Below are 22,230 nucleotides of genomic sequence, written 5' to 3' on the forward strand. Positions count from 1 at the left end.
AGGTTCCATTTCCAAGCCACCCAAGAAAGCAGGACATAAAAAGTGGTGCAATGTCTGTCGTTCATTTGCAGCGTCAAAAGGCCCAGACACTCCATACTTTCACGTACACATGCACATGCGAATACAAACGTAAAAAAGAATTTAAGTGTGCTCTTTCCATCCGCTTCCATCCTTCACTTGTTGGCTCTGTCTATCAGTTTGTTCTCATGCTCTGTCAGAGCTGGTAATTGAAGTCGCTGCCTCAATGCTTTTTTTTTTTTAACATAAGCACATTATTGAAGTTATTTGGTTGTACTTCTCTTTGTTTTGAAGTATTAGACCCTTTATAAAAAATTATTTTAAGATATCTTTTTTGGGCTGGAGAGATGGCTTAGCAGTTAAGTGCTTACCTGTGAAGCCTAAGGACCCCAGTTTGAGGCTCGATTCCCCAGGACCTACATTAGCCAGATGCACAAGGGGGCGCACGCGTCTGGAGTTCATTTGCAGTGGCTGGAGGCCCTGGCGCGCCCATTCTTTCTATTTCTCTCTCTTTGCCTCTTTCTCTCTCTGTCGCTCTCAAATAAATAAAAATAAAAAAATTTTTTAAAAAGATTCTTTTTCTTTAAAGATAAGGCCTCATATATTGTACACTGGCCTCAAACCCAGAAAATAGCTGGTGGGTGACCTTGAACTGGCCCTCCCTCTGAGTGGGGGGGTTGCGGGCGTGTACCACCATGCTGGGTTTACACAGTGCTACAGATGAACCCGAGGCCCCAGGCCTGCTGGGCAAGCCCCCTGATAGCTGAACTACTTCACCGGTTTCTGAGAAACTTGTTCATGGCCTCTAGTTATGGTTAACTGTTTTCAAATGTCATTTTATTAAGTTGGAGAGTTCATGGAGACTATAGGCCTCTGATGAAAAGTATTGTTTTCCTTCTCTTTCCTTAACCTGCTAGCCAACCTGAGTGTATGTTGTAGAAGCAGAAGTGATTTCTTTGTTTCTGTGAAAGCTGTCATGGCACTGGGGCACATGGGCCAGTCTGGGATCTGCCCCTGGGTGGAATGCAGGCTGCTCGCTGTGTTTAGACACTGGGCGAAGTGCCGCCGACGACGGCAGAGATGAGTGAGATAGTCCTCCCAAGCGGATCCTCCTCTTCTCTCCGTGACAGGTGCTGAGCTAAATCACACCTGGGGAAAGGGGGACAAGGCGGACAGAGTGTTTAGATGAGGGGCAGTAAAGGGAAGGTGGGAAATAGGGATTTTTCCCTGTAGTTGACAGTTTTAAGTAGGGGTGTTAAGAACTGGTGAGGGCAAAGATGTCAGGAGCCCTCCCCAGGGGTCTTTGTGAGGATTCAGGAAGCTTTCTGGGGTTTGCCCCATGTGATTCAGTAAGTATATGAGTGTGCTCATGAGCCTGGTATTTGCCCTGTGTGCTTCAGTAAGTATATGCGTGTGCCCATGAGCCTGGGGTTTGCCTTGTGTGATTCAGTAAGTATATGCGTGTGCCCGTGAGCCTGGGGTTTGCCCCGTGTGATTCAGTAAGTATATGCGTGTGCCCGTGAGCCTGGGGTTTGCCCCGTGTGATTCAGTAAGTATATGCGTGTGCCCGTGAGCCTGGGGTTTGCCCCGTGTGATTCAGTAAGTATATGCGTGTGCCCGTGAGCCTGGGGTTTGCCCCGTGTGATTCTGTAAGTATATGCGTGTGCCCGTGAGCCTGGGGTTTGCCCCGTGTGATTCAGTAAGTATATGCGTGCAGACATGAGCCAGGGATGGGAGTTGTTCACCAATGTCAGACACACTCATTTGGAATCCCCAGTCATTGGACTGCCCCTGGTCACTTGATGCCATGAAGAGCAGCATTGTTTTGTTTTGTTTTTGTAGTTGTTATTTTGTTTTTAGTACTGTAGATGGAACCCGGGGCCTTGAACATATATTCTCCCACGGGGCTATTTTCCCAGCCCAAGAGAAGCTTGGGTACAGAAAAGAAAAAAAAAAAAACTGAAAGGTGCCTTCACATGGGCTGCTCCTGTGTCCTGCTTGCTTGGGACACTGTCACTCCATCCCAACATACAGCAGCAGGCTCCTTGGAGGGAGAGGTGGTTGTCCACGCTGACTAAATCTGTGTTACGCTTCACCGCATGAGTACACTGATGGCTTCCTTGAGACAGACACAGATGGCCGTCCTCTGTGTGGACTCCAGTGTGTTACCAAGAGGCTGGCCAATGTGTTACCAGTACCTGCCTCCTCTCCAGGATTGGCAGGGGCTTCTTCAGCCACCTAAGAACCCAGAGCCTGGCCTTTGACTCTCCCTCTGTACCCCCCCCCCACCTGCATGTCTCAGCCACACTGCTGTCTTCTGGTCTCAGAAGATTCACTGCGTGTTGTAAATGTCACAGCTGCCCTCATGTGCCTTTCCTTGTTTCCCAGGCTCTCCAGAGCAACCTGAAGTATTCCTTGTTGCCAAGACGGCTCATCATCAGCAAGAGGTTAGCCCAGTGTTTGCATCCTGCCCTGCCCAGTGGCGTGCACTTAAAAGCCCTCGAAACCTATGAGATTATCTTTAAAATTGTGGGGACCAAATGGCTGGCCAAGGACTTGTTCCTGTACAGGTGAGATTGCTTCTCTATTATAGAGCTTTTTATTACCTGAGCAAGCCACGTTTCAGTCAGCAAATTAGAAACTGACAAGCCAGAAAACTTATGGGGGGCAGGGAGGGAAACAGGCAACAGTTAGTCGGAAGTCATCAGCAGGAGTTAGTGTGGTCACCTTCGAGCTCATCTGCCCCAGGCCCTATGTGTATGCACAGGGAGAGCCCACGTGTGCATATGACTTCAGTAGCACCACACCCAGGTTCCATGTGTATGCCCAGGGAGAGCTGGAGTGAGCATGTGACTTCAGGAACCTCACACCCAGGAATGTAGGGAGACATATGACTTAGAACATCATATTCAGGCTCCATGTGTGTGCACCAGGAGAGCCAGAGTGTGCATACAACTTCAGTGCCTGTGTGGCTTTTTGTTTGTTTGTTTGGTTGGTTGGTTTTTTTTTTAATATTTTATTTATTTGAGATCGACAGAGAGAGAGAGAAAGAGGCAGATAGAAAGAGAGAGAGGGAGCGCACCAGGGCCTCCAGCCACTGCAGACAAACTGTGCGCCCCCTTGTGCATCTGGCTAACATGGGTCCTGGGGAATCGAGCCTCAAACTGGGGTCCTTAGGCTTCACAGGCAAGCGCTTAACTGCTCTAGCCCAGGCTGACTTGGAATTCTCTATGGAGTCTCAGGGTGACCTCCAACTCTTGGTGATCCTCTTATCTCTACCTCCCTAATGCTGGGATTAAAGCCGTGCGCCACCACGCCCGGCTCTGGTGCCTGCGTTTTACTCATTGGTGTCTTGTGACTATCTCATGTCAAACATGCATCTGCTTCATAGGTTCTAGCATCAGTCGGTTTGTTCTCTTTAGGACTCCCTCCCAGGGTTAGGACTGGAGCTAGCACTTCCCCTTGCCTAGCATGTACAAGACCCAGGATCCCAACCCCATCACCTAACAGTTCAAACCCCTCTTTTGCTAGCTGATTTCCTGGAATTCATGGCGAAGCATCTGATCCCCCTCCTGTCTGCTCTGTTTTCCTTCCTCAAAGCTGCGGTTTATTTCCCCTCCTGGCACATGCTGCGATGTCGGTGAGGCCTGTGCTGCTTGGCTTGTATGAGAAGTACTTCCTCCCACTGCAGAAACTGCTGCTGCCCAGTCTCCAGGCCTTCCTCATGGGCCTGCTGCCAGGCCTGGAGGAGGGCTCTGAAATCTACGACAGGTTGGTGATACCGTGTCCAGTGTGCCGCCTTTACGTGCCTGGGCCAAGACTTTTGCACTTCTTACATATATTTATTAATTTTACTTATATTTGAGAAGGAGGCAGAGAGAGAGAGAATGGGCACCCCAGGGCCTTCAGCCACTGCAAACAAACTACAGATGCAATGTGCCACCTTGTGCCTCTGTCTTACATGGGTCCTAGGGGATTGAACCTTAGTCCTTCAGCTTTGCAGATTAGCGCTTTAACCCCTAAGCCATCCCTCCAGCCTGAGGCTTATACTTCTTTATAAGAAAGAAGCACCAAGACGTGTGAGGCTGCACGGGTTGAGGCAAGGAGTGATCAGATGGTTCATATCTCTGTGTGTTCTCCACTTGACAGAATACTGCATTGTCCTGAGAGCCTCACCTTCTCTCTTTACCAGAGAGGAAGTCCCAAGACTTAACGAGATTACATTCTTACCTTTACAAGAGTAATGGTAAGGGAGGCCATAGTATTGGGTTTCTGTTGTGCCCTGTCCCATTACAGATGGGTCCACATCCTCACAGTTTGTAGAGGAAGACACACACTTGTGCTTCCTGTAGTATAGGAAACAACCTGGTGCTGGGCTCTTGCAGCATATGTTCTTAGCTCATCATGGTGAGCCCCTGGACCTTAAGAATGCCCTTCATTCATAGGAGAGGGTGAAAAGGTGGGAACGTTTGTCAGTGCCACCCCAGTGAGCAGCAGAGCTGGGATTAGAACATGTGGGGGTCAGATTCCAAAGCCCTTTGTTTATCTGTTTGTTTGTTTGTTTGTTTTGATGACAAGTGTATGGTGTACCTGCATGTGTTTATAGATGAATGTGCAAATTTTTTCCATCGTCTTGATAAATGTTGACCCAAGTTTATTTTGCCTTCTTTCTTTTTTTCAAATTAATTTATTTGGAGAGACAATGAACATGGGCATGCCAGGGCATCCTGCCACTACAAACAAACTCGAGACAGACATGTGCCACTTGGTGCATCTGCTTTTACGTTGGTACTTGGGAATTGAACATAGTCCATTGGGCTTTGCAAGCAAGCTCCTTTAATTTCTGAGCCAGGTTTCCAGGCCTTGGCCATCTTTCACATTAGTGTTACACCAGAAGAATGCAAATAGTTGAATGTTCATCAGAACCTTTGTTAATATTGGTAGTTTTCCCTCCCCCAACATTTTTTCTTGGCATAGAGCTGAATAGCTGCATGCATCACTAATGACTTACCTGTCACTGAAAGCCAAACCCATTATCTGCCTCACCCAGAAGTGATTAGTTATCACTTTCCCAAGGTAGATGTTGATCAAAGGTGACATAATCTCAGAACTGTGTTACAGGCACAGTAAGTGAGGTGGCAGAATAAGGTGGTTTTGTTGCTGTCTTTTTAAGGCCAAGACACTTTGGCACCTGTGCCCAAGAGCCCTTAGGAATTGAACAGGACACCCCAGAAATACATATTCACAGATGGGAAAGGGAACATGTGCAGGGTAATGATGTCCATGTTGGTAGACATTGCAAAGCGCTGAGTGAGGCCCTGGCTAATGAGGGCTGCAGTGACTCACAAGTTACACTTAGACAGAGGCTGTTCTGGTTTGTGCTTCTCAGCCAACCATAGGAAATGGGAAATTTGGCCAGTGTTTGTATTATCCAGTCTCGCCTTATGACCCTTTGAGGCTTGTCATTATCTACACTTCTGGCCAGAAATGCTTTTATAAAGTGCCCAAAGCTAAGTCATTATGCTTTGCTGTATGGAGAAAACAAGAAGGGAAAGAGAAAAACCTAGCTAAACTCCTATTCTGTAGAGACCAGGGAAGTGGATGGTTTAAGTGACTATAAGAGAGCAAGACCTGGAGGCCAGAGATGGTGGCACCCACTTGTAATACTGCTGGGAAGCCGAGGCTGTATGAAGATCAGAATCACCCTGGACTATGTAGCCATTTCCAGCCAGCCTTAGCTACATAGCTCAAAAACTCAAAGGTGATCCTCCTACCTCTGCCTCCCGAGTGCTGGTATTATAGGTGTGTGCCACTACACCTGGCTCATAGCTACATTTCAAAATATAAATTCCTATTATTATTTATTTATTTTAGAAAGAGATAGAGGCACAGAGAGGGAAAGAGTGAGGGGGAGAGAGAGAATGGGTGTGCCAGGGCCCACATTGTGGATTTTTTTTTTTTTTTGCTTTTTATTGATGACTTTTATAGATTTACACAGCATATTCTAATCATAATATCCTGCCACTATCCTCTTTTATTCCCCGTTCCACTGAACCTCTTCTTTCCAACTAGTACCTCTTTTCTTGCCCTCTTACTATGCAGTTTTAGTATAGGTAGGTAGTATCACCCACCGTGAGGTCAATACCATGGCTGCTTTGTGTCTGGAAGACAGTATTCCACATTGCTCCCTGAGCCTTGGAGGGTGTAACAGAGATGTCTCCACTGTCACTTCTCCTCAGCACTTTGATGAGTTTTGAGTCTCCCCAGTGGTCACCGCCATCTGAAAAGAGACATTTCTCAAACCAGAAATGACAGCAGTGTTTGTATGTGGACATGAGCATAGCTTTTAGAGGGCAGTTGGTAGGCCCTATGTGCATTTCTTCACTTGGCTCCAACTCTGAGGTAATAACCCCTTCCTTTATACTGCTCTCAGCCTGTAGTTTGGGGTATGGGGGCACTGTTGTCACTGCCCTGCTTGTTCAGGTGGTCCTCCCAAGCTTGGTGGTCTAGTGACAGTCTCATATCTGTGCTGGTCACATGGCTTAGGAGCTAGAATAAGGAAGTGCTTGGGTTTGTGCCACCTCCCTAGGCAGGCCACCCACTCGCTTCACGGTGAAGATCCGCGTCACTGACTGAGCTCATGTCTGTGGGAGGGATGAGATGGATGAGGAAGGACAGAAATTGTATGGGCCTTGGGGGTCTTGATGCTAGTGGATTTGGGATGGTTTTGAGTTAGAAGTTCAGAGTTTTGGATCCAAAAATGTACTAACTTAGGGACTCAATGTCTTAAGATAATCTGAGTAGGTTGTAATAGAAAGTGACTTGTTTCTTTCATGGTGCAGGTTTGAGGTCATTGTTTCATTCATTAAGACTGGAGTTGTTGGGGTTTTTGGGGGGAAAGAGTTTTGTGGATTTTTTTTTTTTCAGTTTCTCTAGGTAGGGTCTTGTCTAGCCCAAGATGACCTGGAATTCACTATGTAGTCTCAGGGTGGCCTAAAATTCACATAATCGTCCTACCTCTGCTTCCTGGGCAGTGCTGGGATTAGTGGCATGTGCCACCACACCTGGCTTTTTTGTTTTTTTTTATGCAATGAACCTCAGGAATGAAGCTGCTTTTCTATAATATAGAGATCTAGCTAGTGAGTTCTGACTATTGGAAAGGGATGACACACATCAAGTTTACTAGGCTTTTGGACAGCGGAACCTTTCAGACTAGAAGATACATAGAGGCCAGTGTTCCATTGACTGGACCACAGGAATACTCTCTTCTATGACAGTAGCTGTTTAAGCTAAGCCATGATGTCGTGATAGGAATCCCAAAGAGAGAAAGAGTACTCCGGGGCTTCCCAATTCACTGTGTTGCTGTGGAGTCTGTGCCCATCCTGTGGGCTCAGCGCAGAGTCTGCCCGGCAGGGCTGTGTCTGGCGCACGCAGTGACCCATCTGATCAGCTGACCACAGCTGCTGCTGCTGCATGGTGCTTCCACCCAGCGTCAGGGATTTGCTGCATGTTTTTCAGAGCTGGGCAAAGCCCGGCAGTATTCCTTTTCTCAGCCTTTAATAGAAAACCAGTCAATAACTTCACCCACAAAATCACTCTGTGCTTTTCCCAAGCCTTTGGCTTTACTCACCCGTCTTCACCTTTGTTTCTTCTAAGATGATACTGCACATTATTTTATACAAAAAATTTTATGAGGCAAAAGATTCGACTCATGTTTTTAAGGAAAGAAAAATCTATTCTTCTTACACAAAGGTAGGAGATTTTTCATGTAAAATATTTTTATATACGCTGAGCTGATCATCAGAAGCTGAGGGGCTGGGGAGATGGCTCAGTTGATAGAGAGCTTGCCGTACAAGTGTGAGGACCTGAGTTTGCATCCCCGGGGCCCAGGTAGAGCTGGATGCTGTAGTGGGCATCTGTACTACCATGCGCTGTCTACAGCCATGCCACCCTGAACACTCCCGACCTCGTCTATGGTACCGTGTGCCTGTGGTGAGATGGGAGGCAGAGACTGGAAAATCCCTTTAGGAGCTTGAGGCCAGCTCACCTGGAAAGTGCAGTGATAAGCAGTAAGAACAAGGTGGAAGGCCAGGTGCAATGCCAGAGCTGTCCCTTGAACTTCTCTCCTGCGCTGTGGCGTGCACTCACGCACATACCCAAACCAAGAGGAAGCTGAGGGCGATTGAGCTTATCGTAAGAGAGGGGTGGCATTTATGTGGCAGGCCTCACAGTGCCAGGTGTGTCACATCACTCTGGCGTCAGGGACCATGAAGAAATGGCAGGGCTGGCTGGTGGTGGTCACCAGTGGTGGAATGCCCAGCATAGTCTCCTGCACTGAATTTCCACGCAGACGCTCCCGCTCGAGGCATCTCCTTGAGGCAGAGTGCGACCTGTCTCAGGGTTGAATGGGGACATGAACTGAGGTGAAACTTGCCCCCAGGTCCCACATCCGGGATTTGGAAACAGGGGCTGGCCTGAGCTCCCATGACACTTGAGCCAGTTCTGTTGCTTCTTCCCTGTCTTTGCAGGTAGAAGCCTGAGACATGGAATTCTTACAGGCGATGAGTCAGCCCATTCTTGAGAGGAAGCTCCTTCTGCCTCTGCCTGGTCACTGGCCTGTCACCTGGCCCGCATGTGGTTTCCAGTGCTGACAGGGAGGGAGTCTTGGCTGCAGGTCCACCACTGAGCAGGGCAGAGCCCAGCCTTACCTAGTCAGCCGCCATGGAAAAATGCCCCCATCACTGACCGGGACACTTGTCATGGGCTGCTGACTGGGTCATGGGAGGAACAGGAGGCCTCAGTAAAGACAGAGACATGCTGGGCATGGTGACTCACACCGGTGATCCCAGCACTTGGGAAGCTGAGGCAGGAGGATTGCCACAAGTTTGAGGCTAGCCTGAGGGCTGTAGTTTCAAGCCAGCTTGGTCTATAGAGTGAGACCCTTTTTCATTAAAAAGGGGGAAAGAGACAACAGCAGCTTTGGCACAAGAGCATCTCGGAGGTCATCAGCATGTGGGGCGTTGAAAGTGGAATTTGCAGCGGTGGTACAGGCCAGGGTTCTGAAATCACATGTCACCAGGGGCTGTCTGGCTGTGCTCAGGTTGGGGCATCTTTATGGCTGCCGAGTCCTGAGCCAGTCACATGACCCATTCTGTTCTCTTGTCTGACATGTGGATTTTGGTGCCTTGCATTCATTTAATGTGGCTGGCCTGCTCGTGCGCTTTTTGACAGTGGCACTGCCCATCTGAGTTCCCCAGTGTCCGTGGCAGCGCCAGTAGCTGATCAGATGTTTCCTGTTGTCTAGGAAGCTGTAGCTATCTCTTGGTGCCTGGTTTGTTTCAGCAAATCAGGGCTCAGCTTGACAGCTGGTGGGGAGAAACACCCCAGCCTAAGCGATGACCCAGCTCAGAGTCATGGGACACTGGGGTTTTCCCTGCCAGGGGTGAGCCTGCCTGGAGCAATGCATAATGAGCTGTGGAGGAGGGGAGGAAGCCTGACATCCTTTCACCTCTTACCGACAGAACCGATGCTCTGCTCCTGAGACTGTCGCTGGTGGTCGGCCGGGAGGTGCTCTACTCCGCCTTGTGGGGGAGCATCCTGACGAGCCCTTCCATCCGCCTTCCTGCCTCGCTCTTTGTGGTGGGCCACATCAACAGGGACTTGCCGGGCAACGAGCAGACGTACATGCTGGGGACCGATTACCAGCTCACGGTGGGTACCTGACTTCCCAGATGAGATGTGGGAACATGGCTTCTCCAGTGCAGGTTGTCACAGGCTGCAAGGGGACATGGGGAGCAGTGGGGGAAGTGGAGACATGTCAAGCTTCTGAGTATGTGTGAGGGTGAGCTGCCAGGCAAGACTAGGAGGGGCAGCGCTGCCATTGTGCAGTCAAGAATGGTGGCGGCTTCCTTTTTAAAACTTGCCCTGAGCTGCACACTGTCCAGTAAGCTTCTCACACACACAGAGTCCCTTGGTGGCAGCATGACTCTCCTCAGAGGTGCTCAGAAGCCCCAACTAAGAGACTCCTGTGTGGCTTTAATGTCCTGCCCTTGCCCCATGCTACACCCTCACCACATGCTCTGGACTTCCTCTTCCTATTCCTGCCACCTGATGCCCCAATCCTTCTGCCTTGCCTTGTCCCCTTGGGTTTCCCTCAACCCTAGCTGGGTTTCCCTCCAGGCCCTTTGCAGGAGGTTGTCTGTCAGCTACATTGCTTCTCATGAACTTGGGAAAGGGAACACCCCAGATTTTCGTGTTTTCCCCACCTCCTACCCTTGAGTTTAATAGCATGCAGTCTGTCACCACCTGGTGGTGGACCAGTGCTTTGAACTTAAAACAGCCAGGGGCTGAGGAAGTGGCTTAATGGTTAAAGGACCTTGCCTGCTAGCGACCCTTGCCTGAGGACCTAAGCTCAGCAATTGTCAGCTTGGCATAAAGCCACGGGGTGCATCCATCAATAATCCCCAGGGAGGCAGAGCCAGGAAAATAAGGAAACTAGCCAACCTTAGTGGCAAGAGAGAGCTTGTCTCAGAGGAAGGAGAGGAGAATCACATTAACTGACTGACACACACATCATTAAAATAGAAAAAGTTTTAATGTCTAGACTTAATCCATGGACTACAAAGTCCACAGCTTGGTATAAACTGTCCCTCTGAGTCCATTGGTTTTCACAGAGGGCAGTAAGTAGAGCTCTCTAACAGCCTTGTTCTGAAGGTTAAGTGGTAATGTTAGTAAACATTCCTTTATGTGGTGATTGGTATGTAGGAAATCCTCTAAATGTCTTTTCTGCTCAATTGGTATCACATTTGTCTCTCACTATTGTCATAGCTGCTTATGTATTCCCCTTGGACCAACACATAATTCACTTTTTAATTATTTTTTTATCTTGTTTTATTTATTTGATAGAGTAAGAAAGAGAGACGAAGAAACAGAGAGAGAATGGGCGCACCAGGGCCTCTAGCCCTGAAGCAACTCCAGACAAATGTGTCACCTTGTACATCTGGCTTATGTTGAATCAAATCTAGATCCTTTGGCTTTGTAGGCAAGTGCCTTAACTGCCAAGCCATCTCTCAAGCCCTCTGTTATTTTTTGTTTGTTTGGGGGTTTGTATTTTATCTTATTTCATTGAGGTAGGGTCTCACTGTAGCCCAGGTTGACCTGGAACTCACTCTATAGTCTGAGGCTGGCCTTGAACTCATAGTGATCCTTCTCCCTCTGCCTCCCAAGTGCTGAGATTAAAGGCGTGTATCACCACACCTGGCCTTGTCACACTTTTATACATGTATATACTATATTTTGATCACATCCACTCTATTACTGGCTCTTGTCCCCTTCTCACCCCTGCTGAACCCCTTCATCCCAGCTAGTCCCCCTTCTATTTCATGTCTTGTGTGTGACCCACTACATGTAATTAGGGTTACTTGCATGAGCGTGGGTGGAGGCTATTTACTGGAGCATGAACAGCTTACTGGCTATACCACTGAAAAAGTTCCCTCCTCCCCCAGCAGCCATTAACTGCCAGTAATCCTCAAGGATAAGCAAGGCCCTGAGAGCCTGTGCCCATGATAGAATGTTGATGGGCCCAGTCGCCCAGTCTTACAAAGGTCTTGTTCAGGTAACCACAGCTGCTGAGAGTAACACACAGTTTTCTAACTGGCTTCCTGCCCCCATCTCCACCATCACAGCCTTTTCCCATTGCTAAGTGATGTGCTTTTGTAAAGCACAACTGTGCTCATCACACCCCAATCTTTACAATACCTGGCTCATTGGAGTCATTCTCAGCTCGAGAGATTTCTTTTTTTTTTTAAATTATTTATTTATTTGAGAGCGACAGACACAGAGAGAAAGACAGATAGAGGGAGAGAGAGAGAATGGGCGCGCCAGGGCTTCCAGGCTCTGCAAACGAACTCCAGACGCGTGCGCCCCCTTGTGCATCTGGCTAACGTGGGACCTGGGGAATCGAGCCTCGAACCGGGGCCCTTAGGCTTCACAGGCAAGCACTTAACCGCTAAGCCATCTCTCCAGCCCAGCTTGAGAGATTTCTAATCACCAGCTTCTAGCCAATCTCTTACCTGCTCTGGCCTTGGCTCTCCACACTCCCAGCAAGCTGCCCACTGGACATGGTGTTTAGTGACTTCACGCTGGCTAGCTCTCTTCTCCTGCACCCGCATCCCTTCCTGCCCGTCTCTTGTGCAGGTCCTGTGTGGCTGCTTCCTGTCCTCAAGCTCATCTTCCCACAAAGTCCCAGTTTCTCCCTGTCAGAGTGGCTCTGCCTCTCTAGATTGCTCACAGCATTCCCCAAGACTTTGTCCATGGTTCCGAGTTGAAAAGACACTGAAGTGGTTACTGAGCTGCCTCAGAGTCCACTGGCTCTGTGTCCTCCTTAGTCCACCCAGGTCTTCAAGGGACGGAAGCCCTGCCGTTTCGACTGACAGGTCGCTCTCCTGTGTGGTCTAGTGCGCTGTTACCAAGACTCTTAGGAATGTCGCATAATTTTTTGTGACTGTGCCAAGCAGTCTGCAGCAATATTCCATGTCTTGGGAGTGAACTTAATGTCGTTTATCATTCACAGGTGAAGTCACTGTGTGCGTCACTGCTGGATTCCAATGTTCTTGTGCAAAGAAATAATCTGGAAATTGTTCTGTTTTTCTTCCCATTTTACACCTGTCTGGTGAGTCATGCGTGTTCCCTGAACAAGTCCCTATTGCTGTCGGAGTCGAGGATTGGGCTTGCATCTGCAGTAGGTCATCCTGAGGGGAGAGCTAGCCGAGTGGTGACTGCTTTTTGCTTCAGCCCATTGAAATCCCTTGCTCGTTTCACGGGAACAGGGTTTCCACAGAAGATGCTACAAGACTTTTACTGAGAAGACATGAACAAACATCTCTTCACCAATCAAAAAACTATTGCACCCAGGTCTAGCTGGGTGAACCAATGAGGGTACTGGAATTAACTTACAGGATATGGTTTGTATAACTTACAGGAGCATGGCTGAGGAGTGAGTTACAGGAACATTGTTCACTTGTGTCTGTCCCCTCATGAAAGGCTCATCCCCTCGTGGGTGATGACTTGTCAAAGCTTCATCTCTTGGAGCTCCTTCTCCAGCTTGTGGGGAACATTCCATGGAAGGGTCTCTTCTCCCCAGCATTTACTTACTGCTTGCATAGCCTTGGGGTAGGGCCCTTGTGAACCTTGCACCTTTGCCCGGCTTCTCAAGCCTCCTGGGCCTCATGGAGAAGCAGCAAATATCATTGAGCTTCCCTCTGATCGCTGTATCACTGAGCTTCCCTCCGATCGCTGTATCACTGAGCTTCCCTCTAATCGCTGGACCACCTCTGGGATAAGTGGTTAAGGAAGGGCTACCTGTGTCTGTAGTGAACTTTTATCAGTCTAGTACCATAAAACTTTCTCTTCTCCTCTACTAGGATCCCAATGAGAGAGCCATTCCCCTGCTCAGACCTGACATCGTACACATTCTTTCTGCTGCCACCCAGACCCTGCTGAGAAGGGACATGTCTCTGAACAGAAGACTCTATGCCTGGTTACTAGGTACCGAGTAGTGTGTGTGAACATGAAGCCTTGGAGTGCTGGCTTGTGGGATGTTAAATCTTAATGTTTCTGAATCATAGAGTATGTCAAGACCACAGTGACTAAATATAGCTCTGGTCAATCAAAGCCCACTACACTACACAAGCTGTGCTTATTTGCAGCAGGTTTTTTTCTTTTAAAAAAGGGAAGTAGGGCTGGAGAGATGGCTTAGTAGTTAAGTGTTTGCCTATGAAGCCTAAGGACCCTTATTTGAGGCTCAGTTCCCCAGGACCCACGTAAGCCAGGTGCACAAGGGGGCACATACATCTGACATTCATTTGCAGTGGATGGAGGCCCTGGTGCACCCATTCCCTCTCCCTTGCTCACTCTCTTTCTGTCTGTTGTTCTCAAATAATTTTAAAAAAAGAAAGAAAAAGAAAAAGAAGACTGGGTGTGGTGGCGCACACCTTTAATCCTAGCACTTGGGAAGCAGAGGTAGGAGGATATCTGTGAGTTCAAGGCCAACCTGAGACTACATAGTGAATTCCAGGTCAGCCTGGGCTAGAGTGAGACCCTACCTCAAAAAATAAAGGAAACAGAAAGAAAGAAAAATAAGGGTTGGAGAGCTGACTTAGCACCTGTGAAGGCCAAGGACCATGTTCAACTCCCCAGATCCCACATAAGCCAGACACACAAGGTGACACATGCATCAGGAGTTCAATTACAGTGCCTGGAGGCCCTGGTGCAATGATTCCCACATGCTCGCTCACTCGCTCTCATAAAAAAAAAAAAAAGAAAAAAAGAAGTGGGATTTCAAAAATGCCAACTGAATTCCATATTAAGAGCTTGAAATACCACATACCAATGTGTAGCCAAATAGTACTTCCTGAAAGCTGTTCCCAAGCTGAGTGAGGTGGCGTGAGTCCCGGGACTAGGGAAGCTGCAGGAGAGACACCGGTGTAAGGCCAGACTGGACGACACAGCAAGGGCCCGTCTCAAAATAAGAAATTCAAATTGGAAAAGGCTTGTGGAGGGGCTGGAGAGATGGCTTAGCGGTTAAGTGCTTGCCTGTGAAGCCTAAGGACCCTGGTTCAAGGCTGGATTCCCCAGGACCCACGTTAGCCAGATGCACAAGGGGGCGCACACGTCTGGAGTTCGTTTGCAGTGGCTGGAGGCCCTGGCGCGCCCATTCTCTCTCTCTGCCTCTTTCTGTCTCCGTCTGTTGCTTTCAAATAAATAAATAAATAAAAATAAAAATAAATTTTTTAAAAAAGAAAAAGGCCTGGGGTCCAGAGAGGTGGCCTGCAAAGCCTAACAACTTGGGCTTGGTTTCCCAGGACCAATGTAAAGCCACATGTACAAGGTGGCACATGCATCTGGAGTTTGTTTGCAGTAGCTAGAGACCCTGGCATGCCCATTTTCTTCCCTTCTCTCTCTCTCTCTCTCCCTATCTACTTACAAAATAATTAATTCATAAAAAAATAATTTTTAAAAGACCTGGGATGCAGCTCAGTTGCTAGAGTGCTTGCCTAGCCCTGGGTTTAATCCCCAGCACCACACAGACCAGATGTGGTGGCTTACAGCTGTAATCCCAGCAATCAGGCATAGAGTCAGGATAATCAGAAGTTCCATCCTCAGATACATAGTGAGTTCAAAACCAGCCTGGGTTACATGAGACTGTCTTTAAAAAAAGAGAGAGAGAGAAGCCAGGCATGGTGGCACACACCTTTAATCCCAGCACTTGGGAGGGAGAGATATGAGGATTGCTGTGAGTTCAAGGCCACCCTGAAACTCCATAGTGAATTCCAAGTCAGCCTGGGCTAGAGTGAGACCCTACCTCAAAAAAAGGAGGAAAAAGAAGTGGTTTTGCAAAGCAACTGTGGAAGAATTCCATAGCTTTTGGTATGAGTCTTACTCACCAAAGTCAGGAAATCCTCTTCTGTTCTTCTCTTGCTTCTCTAGTTATAAAGCTGTCAAGAGCCGTTGTAAGGAAGCCTACGAAGGATTTGAAGAATAAGAACAGGCTCTCTTTAACAGTTCCTAGTGAAGGGACGATTTGGTTAAACACATAGCTGTGTTCCTCAGGATATGACAATTTGATTATAGAAAGAACCCCTGGGGGCTGAAGGGATGGCTTAATGGTTAAGGAGCTTGCCTGTAAAGCCAAAGGACCCAGGTTCAATTCCCCGGGACCCATATTAGCCAGATGCACAAGGGGGCACATGCATCTAGAGTTCATTTGCAGTGGCTGGAAGCCCTGGTGCGCCCATTCTCTATCTATTTGCCTGCCCCCCTCCCCCGTTGCTCTGAAATAAATAAATAATTTTAATAATTAAAAAAATATATTGGAGCATGAGGATTTTGTATAGCATGGTGTCCTGTAAAAGCATTAAGATCTCTGTACAACTTGAGGTGTTTGTTCTCTTCTAGGTTCAGACATTAAAGGAAATACCATTGTGCCAGAATCTGAAATTTCAAATTCTTATGAAGACCAGTCCTCATATTTTTTTGAAAAATACTCCAGAGATCTTTTAGTTGAGGTGAGGACCTTTCCGGAAAGCTGGTCACGCACATCGCAGTTCCTGACATCTGCTCGCGTGCCCGCACAGCAGTCAGCGGCATGGTCCCTGCCGTGGGCTGCGGAGCCGAAGTGCGTTGTGTGCGCTGGGCCTTTTGTCTCTTCCTCTCCCCGTGGGTCTGACAGTTTGGTCAACCAATGAGGCACTTTTCCACATATGGTTTCCTAATGTGTGGCTTTCAACACAAAGGCGCTGGCCGAGATTCTGCACCAGACACACCCGGGTGATGATGTGGAGGACCAGCAGGCGTACCTGAAGCCTTTCCGCATCCTCGTCAGTCTGCTAGACAAGCCGGAAATAGGTAATATGAGGAAAGGTGATGCCGTCAGGGCTGGATATGTGTGAGTCACCTTTTTTCAGAGTTAAGACACAGATACAAAGACAGGTACCTTTAATTCCAGCACTCAGGAGGCAGAGGTAGGAGGATTGCTATGAGTTCAAGGCCAGCCTGAGACTGCATAGTGAATTCACCCGTGGCTAGAGACCCTACCTCAAAAAATTTTTGAAAAATCCCACAGATACAGTCAACATTATATTTTGGATATAATTTAATTTGGGGAATGTCAGACTCTTGAAGGCATATAATTCAGTGCCACTAATTTGCACAATAAATTGAACCATTTTGTTAGGAAGGTGCCCTCAAGCTTATTAGACACATGTGTTCCTACAGAGCAACTACAGTTTTCACTGTTTGACAGTGGTCCTTCATTTCAGCATCACACTTCTAATGGGCTTTGATCTTAGAACTGGTAGGGGACCCTAGTTCTCTGTATTTTTGCTTTTGACCACAAGCAAGCTACTTCCTTCCACTTCATAAAATGAGAAATTTTTCACTGTAAAATTAAAGGTTTAGACTGGATTCAGCTTCCTGTAGGGCCCTCCTACATGCTGTCGTCCAGTGCAAATCGGGTGAGAGGTAACCTTCACTCTGTCAGAGTCACAAGTCTGCATTATCTTTTCATGGTCAGATTAGACAGCAAGTCACTTGAGCCTCACACCAGGACAAAGCTTCCATCTCCCCTGCTGCACTGCAAGCTTGAAGGTGTTGTCCAGGAGGAAGTGAGTACTTCCTGGCTGCTGTTTGCAAAAACACAAGAGCCGAGGGCACCGGGCCCTGCTTGTCTCTCTGCCTCGGAACCAGATGCCTTCATTTGTTCACTCAGAGCTTGGAATATGGAGTATCTGTTGTGTGGCAGGAATGGTGCAGGTGTAGAACTGCAAAGGGGGGCACTTTGCATCAAGTTAGATGGAAGGGATAACCCAGCATGTTTGTGCTGGTTTTGTTTATAGTTTTTGACTTTTTGAGACAGTCTGGCTGTACAGGCTAGACTGACCTGGAACTTGTTAGATAGCCCAGGTAGCCTAGAGCCCATGATCTCCTGCCTCTGCCGCCTGTATACTGCTATACCTAGCTACGCTATTGTTAGTAATAATGGCTGACCCTTTTTAGCAATTTTTTTTTTTTTTTTTTTTTGGTCAGGTGGGAGAGGTGATTTTGAAGCAGGGTTTCACTCCAGCCAAGGCTGACCTAGAACTCACTCGGATCCTCCTGGATCCTCCGGCCTCCACCTCTTCAGCAATATCCTACCGGCGTGCACCACCACAACTGGCTAGAACTCACTCTGTAGCCCAGGCTGGCCTCACACTCATGGTGATCCTTCTATCTTAGCCCTCAGGAGTTCTAGGGCTAAAGGCTTGTGCCCCCATGCTGGGCTTGAGCAATTATTTTGTGCCTGGTGACTTGCATGAATTATTTAATGTATGTCTTCACAGCTCCAACAAGGCTGAGATGGGATCTCTTGCAGTTCCCATTGTTCAGGGGAGGGGTCAGAGCCTAAGTTCTCCCTGTCAGGACAGTGCTGCTGGCCTGATGGCCGTGAGATGCTTCCTCAAGTAATAAAGAGGAGCGCTCCTGTGTGGAGCCTCTCTGCTGTTAATTAACGCAGAGTGTGAAACCTTTGCTGTTCCCAGCCCTGCCCTTGAACCTCCAGGTATCTGCTAAGCTCAGAGGAACCCCCTCCCCGTCCACTTCAAGCAGCCAGAGGCAGCACAGGTGGACTTGCCTGTGTGGGGCAGTAGTTGCGCCTCTGAAAATTCCTGACTTCATTATTACTCCTTTGGGAGGGAAGAAAATAGGACTTACCATTTTGGAGGATGTGTGTTATATGTGAAAGCTGTCACTGTGGTGAGTCAAGCAAAGTTGCTGCCTGCTGGAAGAGGATGAATGTCCACCTTCTGTCCAGTTATAACAGTTGCTAAACCTGCTTTTAGCTGCACAAGGGCCAGCATGCATTGTGGGCAGAGAAGTAGGTTAGACAGAACCAGAGGCCTGGGCCTCTTAGTATCTGTTCTTCAGCCACATTTTCTTTCTCCTCCATGTCAGAGAGCAACAAGATTCCTTTGCTAAGCAGCATTTGGGGGCTGGAGAGACGGCTCAGTGGTTAAAGGCACTTGCCTACAAAGCTTGATGGCCCAGGTTGGATTCCCCAGTACTCATGTAAAGCCAGATACACAAAGCAGCATATGTGTCTGGAGTTCATTTGCAGTGGGTAGAGGCTCTGGTGTGTCCATTCTTATTTATTCTCTCTATCTCTGTCTCTTTCTCCTTGCAAATACTAAATAAACAAGCGTTTGGTATTTTGTTTGTTTGTTTGTTTTTGTTTTTGTTTTTGTTTTTTCAAGGTAGGGTCTCACTCTGGCCCAGGCTGACCTGAAATTCACTATGGAGACTCAGGGTGGCCTCGAACTCATGGTGATCTTCCTGCCTCTGCCTCCCAGTGCTGGAATTAACGGCGTGCGCCACCACGCCCGGCTCATTTGGTATTCTTATGCAGCAGATAAAGTATGAAGCTTATGAAAATAGTTTTCTCAGAGGCACATTTGATTTTGTGGCAGGTACAAGCGATCAGGCTTGGAGGACTGCTCAGTGATGGAGCACTTCTGCAGTGTGCATGCAAGAAGCCCCGGGTTCATTCAATCCCAGCACTGCAGAAGTATGCATAGTGGGCTGGAGAGATGGCTTAGCGGTTAAGGCGCTTGCCTCTGAAGCCTAAGGATGCAGGTTCTATTCCCCAGAACCCAAGTAAAGCCACATGCACATGGTGGCCCATGTGTCTGGAGTTTGTATGCAGTGGCTTGGGGCCTTGGCATGCCCATTCTGTCTCTGTCCTTGCAAATAAATAAAAACATTTTTTTAAAAGTATGCACATTATTCTGTTGATTGTTTCTACATAGTGATGTTGGCAGAGCTTTTGTTTTCTGTGAATGGATAGCTTTCATCTGGGTGTGTGGGTGAGATGTCGGTGGCCTGGCTGCCTGAGGGCCCTGTTTGGGGGACAGAAACGCCCTGCCCCATGCACTGCTCTGACACTCAGCTAGTGCACTTCTGTTGTAGGTCATCCTCCCAGACTGTTCAAGATTAATACTCTTCTGTATTCTAGTTCATAACTAAGAGAATTCAGAACAGGCAAGTTGCCTTCCTCCATGGCTGTTTCTGACTGGTGTCTGGCCAGGCAGTTCCCGCATGCTTGGAACAGGCAGAATGCGGTGGCCTCCACCCAGCAGAAGGCAACTGAGGTAGCCATGTGCATCAAGAGCGGTGGTGCAGCGCCCGCGCCTGGGAGTGGAGATGGCTCAGCCCGCGCCGCTGGGAAGGAGCGTCTGACACGTAGTCTGCACATTTAAGAGTATGAGAATAATGGCTGCCTTAGAAGGGAGTCTAGATGAATTGACCGGTCTCCTAAGTGACCTCTATGTACGGAGGTACTCTGTAGTTTATGTGTGTCTTGTATTGATTTAAAAATGCACTGTTTGAGGCCGGGGTGTAGTTCCGTTGGTAGAGGGCTTACCTGACGTTCACAAGCCCTGCCCCACAGATTTGATACCCAGCACCGTATAAACTGGGCTTTGATGGTACAGGCTGTAATCTGCTCAGGGAGTGAAAACAGAAGGATCACAAGTTCAGGGCCAGTCGGGCACGGCGGCACACACCTTTAATCCCAGCTCTGGGGGAGGAGGATCGCTGTGAGTTTGAGGCCAGCCTGGGCTAGAGGGAGACCTCACCTCAAAACACCCAAGGAAAAAAACAAAACAAAACACCAAACTTCAAGGTTGTCCTTGGCTTGCCTGCATAGGGAGTTTGGGGCTGGCTGGCTAGAGATCCCATCTGGGAACAATTAAAAATGAGTTGTTAAAAATCATTAGTCTTTTCCTGACCATTTTCTTTTTGATTACAGGGCCTCAAGTGGTTGAGAATTTATTTCTGGAAGTCATCAGGGCCTTTTATTCTTACTGTAGAGACTCCCTGGGCTCTGACCTGAAGCTTAGCTACACTCAGAGTGGAAATACGCTGACAAGGTATGTTTATGACCCCTGCTTTCACACGCTTTCCTCCTCCTGGTGCAGCGCTTCTGGCAGTCATGAAAGGCTACAGAAGGTGGAGGCCCACAGGCGGAAGGACTTAGCACTGCTGGCTCCTGATGACCATGAAGACCGTGGGAGTTTGGCCTCGTCTCTCCCATGGCCTGCGATGGGGGTGTGAAGACAGTAGACTTGATCTGGTCTCTCCATGGCCTGGGGTGGGGCGTGTAGAGACAGTGTTTATTGACCAAGCATGAAAAGTAACCTGATCTAGTCTGTACAAGTCGGGAGACACAGGGAGAAAGGATAGTGGGATGATGGGAAGGAGGAAGTTCAGGAAGAGGGGCTAGGGGACACACAGAGGTAGAAGGGAGACCAAGGCCAGGCACTGAGAGCACGGTCAAGGGCTTGAGGCAGAATAGGTGGTGGTCGGAAAACGGCAAGCACACTGACTTAAAATGGACAGTTACCTACAGCCCTATATTCTGTTCTTTTTTTTTTTTTTAAGCATTCTCTTGCTTTATGCTTTGCAGTTAATATAAATGCCTTCTGTCTGAATTGAAATTGGATACATTGAAAATTTGATTCTCAGGTTTTTCTGATTGTTTGATTGCAAATGTCCTGAAAATTCTATTTTGTTTTTTTCTGCAAAATAAGTTTATTTTGAATGAAATGAAAGTAATACATGTTCATTGTAGAACTGGCCATCTTCAAAACAATCAAAAATAAAAAGGCCACACAACTTTAATCCCAGCACTCAGGAGGCAGAGGTAGGAGGATTGCTGTGAGTTCAAGACCAGCCTGAGAGTACAAAGTGAATTCCAGGTCAGCCTGGGCTAGAGCAAGACCCTACCTCAGAACAAACAAAAAGTTGTGACTACCTCTACACCATTCTCCTGTGGAATATAATGGCTGCCTTTAGCTTCTTATCAAGGACTTATCGTTCATTTAGTAAATCCTAATGGGTTTAGTAGTCTCTTATCGATTGACATTGACTTCCAAGCAGTTTCCACATTTTCAGCATTTCTAAGTGGCCACGTAACATGACACTTCTGCATACATCTTTGTGTCCCTGTGTAAGGATTTCTGTAGAATAGTGTAGAATCCATGTACTGACCTACAGAAGGGTTGCATTTAAAAATTTTAGCAGGGCTGGGGATATAGCTCAGAGGTAGATAGTTGCCAAACATGTGCAAGGCCCTGAGTTTGATAGCTAGCACCAGAGTAAGAATGTAATTTACACAACGAAAATTATAACCAAATTTTTCTACTGACTGGTTATACTGTTATTCCACTTATAGAGTATCTTAATTACCTGCAGTCCGACTTAAACTGATTTTCAACATCAAATTCTTTTTACGCTACCTCTTCTACCTGTTTCTAAGAGGATATATCAATAAAAGTATTGCTCAGGACGGCATTATGCAAATACTTTTCTCTAATGAAAGCAGTGATCTTTTTATATCTCTTGAGAGTTTATCATCCTCTGGGGTAAAGTGAGCTGCAGTCCTTCAGACAGTGTTCTTGTAAGCTGCATTTCATTGGTGGATTTATTGATCTCCTTATTTGCAGTGCAATCAAAGAGAATAAAAATGCTTCTGAGGTTGTGAAGACGGTGAATTTGCTGATCTCATCCCTCAGCACCGACTTTCTCTGGGATTACATGATGGGGTGTTTTGAGGAGTGTTTTAGGTAAGTGGGCCGTGGACAGGGCAAGCAGATGGGGTGGGTCTGTAGCTATGGTGGGAGG

The 22,230-nt window shown here is 47.7% G+C and overlaps 1 protein-coding gene across 2 annotated transcripts in view; it reads left to right on the top strand.

Moving 5' to 3' along the window:
• The window catches only part of Dop1b (DOP1 leucine zipper like protein B), a 111,761-nt gene that overhangs the window by 22,491 nt on the left and 67,040 nt on the right, over window positions 1-22,230 (top strand). For both annotated transcript variants that reach the window (XM_004654472.2, XR_006637167.1), the window contains exons 3-11: window positions 2,407-2,588; window positions 3,619-3,789; window positions 9,540-9,729; window positions 12,590-12,688; window positions 13,440-13,563; window positions 15,973-16,082; window positions 16,311-16,422; window positions 20,357-20,477; window positions 22,053-22,172. In XM_004654472.2, the coding sequence (XP_004654529.2) occupies window positions 2,407-2,588; window positions 3,619-3,789; window positions 9,540-9,729; window positions 12,590-12,688; window positions 13,440-13,563; window positions 15,973-16,082; window positions 16,311-16,422; window positions 20,357-20,477; window positions 22,053-22,172 (1,229 nt within the window). The remainder of the gene's footprint in view (window positions 1-2,406; window positions 2,589-3,618; window positions 3,790-9,539; window positions 9,730-12,589; window positions 12,689-13,439; window positions 13,564-15,972; window positions 16,083-16,310; window positions 16,423-20,356; window positions 20,478-22,052; window positions 22,173-22,230) is intronic.

The sequence above is a fragment of the Jaculus jaculus genome, chromosome 5, assembly GCF_020740685.1.
Source record: "Jaculus jaculus isolate mJacJac1 chromosome 5, mJacJac1.mat.Y.cur, whole genome shotgun sequence".
Lineage (NCBI taxonomy): Eukaryota > Metazoa > Chordata > Mammalia > Rodentia > Dipodidae > Jaculus > Jaculus jaculus.